This window comes from Scyliorhinus torazame, chromosome 21 (genome assembly GCF_047496885.1).
Source record: "Scyliorhinus torazame isolate Kashiwa2021f chromosome 21, sScyTor2.1, whole genome shotgun sequence".
NCBI classification, from domain to species: domain Eukaryota; kingdom Metazoa; phylum Chordata; class Chondrichthyes; order Carcharhiniformes; family Scyliorhinidae; genus Scyliorhinus; species Scyliorhinus torazame.
The window spans coordinates 113,298,627-113,305,345 of record NC_092727.1 but is presented as its reverse complement, the minus strand read 5'-3'; the positions used below and the strand labels follow the sequence as shown (position 1 = coordinate 113,305,345).

The 6,719-nt window shown below is 37.7% G+C and overlaps 1 protein-coding gene across 1 annotated transcript in view; it reads right to left on the bottom strand.

The window, feature by feature from the left end:
• Positions 1 to 394: 394 nt before the first annotated feature.
• Positions 395 to 6,719, bottom strand: part of becn1 (beclin 1, autophagy related) — a 30,464-nt gene continuing 24,139 nt past the window's right edge. Inside the window, exons 10-13 of the mRNA XM_072487291.1 lie at positions 5,538 to 5,598; positions 4,597 to 4,739; positions 3,238 to 3,402; positions 395 to 2,032 (exon numbers count right to left, since the gene is read on the bottom strand). Of these exons, the coding sequence (XP_072343392.1) occupies positions 1,963 to 2,032; positions 3,238 to 3,402; positions 4,597 to 4,739; positions 5,538 to 5,598 (439 nt within the window). The 3' untranslated portion in view covers positions 395 to 1,962. The remainder of the gene's footprint in view (positions 2,033 to 3,237; positions 3,403 to 4,596; positions 4,740 to 5,537; positions 5,599 to 6,719) is intronic.

Sequence of the window (6,719 nt, the reverse complement as noted above, 5' to 3'; positions counted from 1 at the left end):
ACTCTGCAATTCCCTCCTTAAACCTCACCTCCTTTAAATCACTCCTCAAACCTATTTATTTGATCAAGCTGTCTAAAACATTTTGATCAAGCTGTCTAAAACATTTTATTACATTAAAGATAGTATATAAATTCACATTGCCATGATTTATTTCCTAGTAGGAAGTTAATGGCAATTCAGTGACTCCTAGGGCTTGCATAGAATAAAAAAAGGATTGTTGTTCAAGTGGCGTTTGAGACTAGTAAATTAAAAATTGTACTGAATGAAATCAAATGAAAGCACGTTAATATAGTCATTATTATTTGTTACAACTGTTCTCGTGGTTCTCGTGAGGTACTGGCCTACCACTGGAGGAAAGAGAAGGCAAATACAAATAATTACACTAATTCTACAATTTAATTCCAGAAATGTTTTAATTAATGGACAGTTTTTATTGTGTAAAGGAATTCAAAGTACTAAATACTTTTATCACACAGTAACCCTACCAAGGTTTTCAGTGCATTAGTATACAGCAATACACCGCTGTGGTATACTGAGAAAACATAACAGTATTTTATCATCAACACAGTGAATGAGTCATCTCAATTTTTATATGAAACACCCGCTTTTACCAGTTCATTCAGTAGCGCAAATACGTGCCGAGATCAAATTACTCAAATTAACTCTGGTCCAACATTATTTGTGCTCTAACATTCAATCTCAACTCTTCAGCTTACATCCTAATGGTATTTTAAGGGACACATGAGAGCGTGCATCTCATTGTACAAACTGCTCAATACTAAAGAAAATCGTTACGCTTGTGTACATGTTAAATGCATAAAGTATTTTCCCTGGCACTTTCCTTTCTTAGAAAATGTGATGTAGCCAACTTTAATCATAAATGGGCAAATTCCAAATTCTGTCACGCAGCATCATAACTTTCTGCTGTCTTGAAAAGATCACCGCAGGTTTCTTAATCCTCAGAGTAAATCAACTAAATACCACTCCATTCATGTGAACAAATAACAAAAACAGCTGGGCACTTAACCATTTTGTAGCTAGATTCCCACATTTGTTGAGTTACACAAAATTGAACTTGATTTTTAGTAGGGGCTAGGTGTGATTTTACGGGTCCGTTTGCCAGGAGCGCAAATCCAGCTATCGCCGCTAAATCTCGCAAGTGGCTAGAAAGTGCAGGAACCAGATTTGTAAGAATTTCTATCAATTTAACTATAACTAAATAGCTTTACACCGTAGGATCCAGCCATGTGAAGTGCCCCCCCCCCCACCCCCAGTGATACCACACCAGGGCGAATTGCTGTGGTTTTCGAAAATGAAAACCAACCGTGATGACCATGCAGCACGAGGTGCCTGGAGGCCCTGAGGTTGGGCTTTGCACCACAGCAGTGCCAGAGGGCACAGAGTATATTTTTTTCACAGATCGGGGCGCAGATGACTGGCTCCATCAGGCCCCTTCAGAATGGCGGTGTAACCACTCCTTTTGAGTGCCAGAAGATTTGTTCAGAAAATCTTGCTGTGTTTCTGGAGAGAAATATGCCCGTTTTCAATCAAAACGTGACACGTTGCCAGTATTTTTGGAAAATTCCACCCTAGGCAATGTCTGGAATATATTCAAGGTATTTGGATAAGTTTGAATTAAAGCAATGTTCAAAGACTAACAGCTTTGGAAAAACTCAGTTTAATTTATATGCATTTAATTTTGTAAATTCATTTCAGAGCTTTCACTTGTTTTTCAGTGATACAATATAAAAAGGAAAGCTGCTTTACAACATTTCAAGCTAGACCAAAGGTATAACAGGATCAGTAAAACAGGTTTTTACTGAGAAATAATATACTAATTTTCACAGAAGCATATTACATATTTAGGTTAAAACACTTATTGTACAGTAATCCACTATCGATCAGATTCTGGAAATGATGCAATGATTATATTGTAAATTTAATCCTTCAGTGCGGATGTCATTATGCCTCTAATGAAGAGAATCCTGCCCACCGTGACACCAGTGTGTAAGAAAAGATTTTCCCATTCCATCTACAACAGTAGCACAACATGCCAGACTTAATGGTTATAAATAAAACTTCTTTATATACACAAATAATCACTAAAATAGTGTTTGGGTAATTATAATAGAAACAATCTTTACCCATGGTTCAGATGACAAACTGCTTGCGTTTTATTTTGTGGTTCAGAGTTTCTGAATTCCTTATTGTCTTGTAACCACACCAACCCACTAAGCAACAAACTCCAGCCCAGCTGCAGGTTTCAGTGATGAGCACTCAATGCAGTGCATTGCAATAGAAGCTAATACTTAAAAGTTAATGTTTACTTTCATTCCAATGTCTCAACACCAAAAAATACATGGTTTATAAACTTTCACCTTAATACAATCCAATGTGATCTAAAGGCCAAGGCACCAATAGATTGTAGACTAACACAGAAAAAAATTATCTATCTAGCCACCCGGCCGTTAATATTTTACATTGTTGAAATGTTACATCACAGAACAATGTTAGATTTGAAGTCCTCCACAACTGTTATTACATTGTCATTTGAAAACAGAAACAAAAAATTCCCAATCTTTTGAAACATATAGTAATCCACTGCATTGATGCAGTCAGTACATGGTGATTTAGTACATCACACTCAAGATCTATGTCTATATTTTAACCACAAATTCGACCCCCTCCCAGATTTGTGTGCTCATCAAGCGCCATTAGTGCTGTGGCCTTTCAGCCATGCAGTGTCAGCATCAGGTATTCTTGAGGTCAGGTACAGAGGATAGTTGTCTACTCTGCTGAAACTAAATTGCTGAGTTAATGTACTAATGTGATATTTCTTCCCCATTTCTCACACAAGCCATCCTGCGGTTGTGCGAGATTGCCAACTAACACATGACTAGGGACAGCTTTGAGCTGCAGATATATGCTAGCCAAGAACTGGACTAGAACTACCCCAAACCCATTTCACACAAGACCTTTATAACTAACAACTGAGGAAACTTTAATTCCATCAGATTTGGAGCTAGGTCTATAGGTAAAAGGCCAGCATCTAATGTCTAACCACTGTGCCAGCCATTTCTCCAATTTGTCACATTTGATGATTCTATGGTTTATTTAAAGAAAGCATACATAAAAGCACAGTAAGTCACTTTGTACAAGCAATAACATTGGGTGAAACCTTGGAACAATGGTCAGCAAAAATAGTACAGATTCAATAAGGAAATAGTCTATAATCACCTATTGTAGAATTGAGAAGATACCCAAGCCAGCCCCCATTTCAAATTGGTAAGCATAAACTTGAGAGCCTTTGTCCACTGTTCCTCAGAGTTGAACTGAGTTTTTATAGAATAAGATCCTCCACTTCCTCCTGTATCTTCAATCTTTCCCTTTTCCACATCCATTCTATATAGCAAAAAGCATCATAAAGTTACTTACAGCATAAGTTATTTGATTATGTCATTGTTTAAATGTCTGGCTTTTATTCACTGGACTCACAAACCATTTGCCACTTTGGTTCCTTTCAGTTATTACTGCTTTGTCCGATTTACTGAATTAAAAGAGTACAAGTTCTGAATAGGGTTACTTTTTCTCCCTGTAGGGCGAGGATCGTGCAACTTGAGCTAGCCACCCAAATGGGTGTCTAACTGTTAGCTATAAAACTCGGATTAAACAATGAATATATAACAGGTCAGATAGATATCACTTACGTTACATGTTTATCCGGTATTCAGTTGAAAGAATTTTACAATTACATGGGGACGGGATCCCATAAAGGAACTTAAGTTGTGATGCTGTAAGTTTATGACCAGAGATAGGTTGGAAGGTCACATTTAACAGCAGAGATGTAGCAAGCAGTGACTTTGAAAAATTCCAACAGGGTATAACTGCTGAAAGGTTAGCTCCTCCAAAAATAGTACATTAAAAAAAAAACAATGTAAATCCATATTGTGAGAGCCTTTACACCATCTGAACAGCAGTTATGTATACCATACTTACAAGGGTTATTTCTACAGTATCAATACTCATCAGATGTTAGATTAATGGAAAGTACTCCCTCATACTGCATATCCTACGTTCAAATAGTGACACCCCTAGTATATATTGTATATACACAAAATTGACAGGCATATAATACTGGAAACCAGCAAATTGAGAGTTTTGTCCCTTTATATACCTTAGAAGTATCAGGATGCTAGTTCCCTTGCCATATCAGATGGTCCCTTGAAGTAATCTCTGCTTGGAATCATTGTCATAAATATTTTTGGTGTCTTGAGGGTTGGTGGTTAAAAAAAAACACACTGGAAGAACAGTCTAGGATTAGTCCCTTCCAAACACAGATATTGACTTACTAGATTTGCAGCAAAGGAACTTTAGTTTCTGACCTGTTCCAAATGTTGTAGCCCACAAGAAAAACATATGTATTCAATAAAATACCAATTTCTTTTTTTTTTTTTTTTTTAAAGTTTTTAAATACAGAAACTCAATTTATGAATAAACATTTGCCACCGCGTAACCTTGTTTTTGGAAAAGCAATGTTTCATTGTTCTTATGTTAACTAAGATTAGATTAAAATTATTTAACAAATGTATTTAGTACCTATATGGTAAGCAGAAGCCAGTATCACCCCTTTCCACTTCTTCTTTAAATTGTTGAACACAATCCAGAAAAGCCACCATAGCATGATCAAATTTGTTATCCCAGAAGAATCGCAATCCTCCAGAACAGTACAAGGGCAGCTCCTACAACAGCAAGTTAAACAGAAGATGCAAAATTTAAAAATGCAAATCCACTTTGCTTAATTCTTGTTTATTTGATGATAAACAACCTCTCTTCTCCCATTTCCCAAAACAACCACAACTAAGAATGTGGGAAATATGGTTTTGCATAGATTGCTATGTGGTGCAAGGGGAGGCCAAGGATTGCTTTTCTTCCCCATGACACCATACATGGGTCCATTGTGCTAATTACCATTAGCTAATTACCATGACATTGCTACTATCATTTTTTCATAATAAACATCCATTTAATCAACAGAAACCTAACAGGCAAAGACATATGAACTAATTCTAATAAAACAAATGGGTAAATGCAAATGTGTATTTAAAGACTTTTCATATTTCCACCTTGACCTAGTGAGATATTCTTGTTCTAAAGCTGTTTGTTATACAAGTCAGCAGTGAAAAAATATCTTCCAGTTTTAGATCTAATGTCAGCATAAAACACTTAATAAGAAAAGATCAGCAGGGTAAAACAATCTCTCCCAAGCCAGTGACCCAAGCCAGAATCGAACCTGGGACCCTGGAGCTGTGAAGCAATTGTGCTATCCACAATGCTACCGTGCTGCCCTAAAGCAAACTCAGCAGTCTGGACAAGATCTTAACCTGTCCCAGGAAGGACCTTTCTCTCCTAACTTCTTCCTGAAAGCTACTTCAAAAACTGTACATTTTTCCATTTCAATATTTCAACTTTTAAATTCACATTCATTGGTAGATAATAGTACTGAGTATTTCTCACAAAGATACAACCGCAGTACAGACCTTGGCTCTGTCTGTAAGTGATTCCAGGTATGAGTGATTTCCATAAGGGACAAGACGATATCTATAAAATGGAGAAATATTTTCCACAAAGTAATTAGTTGAGTAAACACACATTAAAGTTTTCTGCATTTCCAGGCATTCTTCACACATTATTGGGGTGCACTGAACTGATTGATGGGGAGGTCATGGCAGAATGATCTCTCCTTTCACATCAGAAATGTCTCTCAGGACTCTTCCATTCCCATATGGCAAACAAGGTTGGACACAGTTCAAGTGTCAGGTCAATTTCCTCCACTGATTAAATAAATTACCTAGTGTATTACACAATCCTCCTGCAAAACCTCTCCTTCCTTGCCCAGCTGAGTGAGACTACCCTCATCTGGTTCCATTCTTATCTATCCAGTCATGGCGAGAGAGTCTCTTGCAATGGTTTCTCTTCCCATCCTCACATTATTGCTTTTGGACTCAGAGGTACTATTCATAGTATTTTCACCTAAACTTCAGCATCATCATCAAAACTGGTCAAATTCCAGACGTGTACCTATTGTATCCAGTTCTACCTCACCATCCCCTCCACTGCATCTCTCGTCAGACTGCTGGTCTGACCTCTAGTCCTGGATGAGTTGAAATTTCCTCATTGGGAAGAACAAAGCCACTTTCTTAATCTCCAATAAAAACTTTTTCCTCACTACCAATTCCATTCCCTTCCTTGGCCACTGCCTCAGACTGGTCAGAATCATGACACCTTATTAGACCTTCCAACCACATTTAAATTCCATCACAAAGACCTATTTCCACCTTCCTACCTCTTCTCCATCATCCATCTGTTGCTGAATCCCTCATTGTGTGATTCTCACATCTTTTGCCCTCCAAAAGCTAATCCAAAACGCTGCTGCATGTATCCCAACCAAATCCCATTCACCCATCACCTGTGCTCACTGACCTGAAGTAACTCCCAGACCTACAACTACTCGATTTAGAAATTCTTATGCCAAAATCCCACCATGGCCTCATACCTCCCATAGCCCTGGAAACGTGAATGGTGGCCTCTTGTACAATCTGCACATCCTGTTTCAAGCTTTGTAATTCTCTCCATGAACCTCTATATCTGTGCTCCTTTAAAAGCACCTTAAAACCAAACTCTGTTGACCTGCCCAAATGTCTCCTTTAGTTCAATGTCAA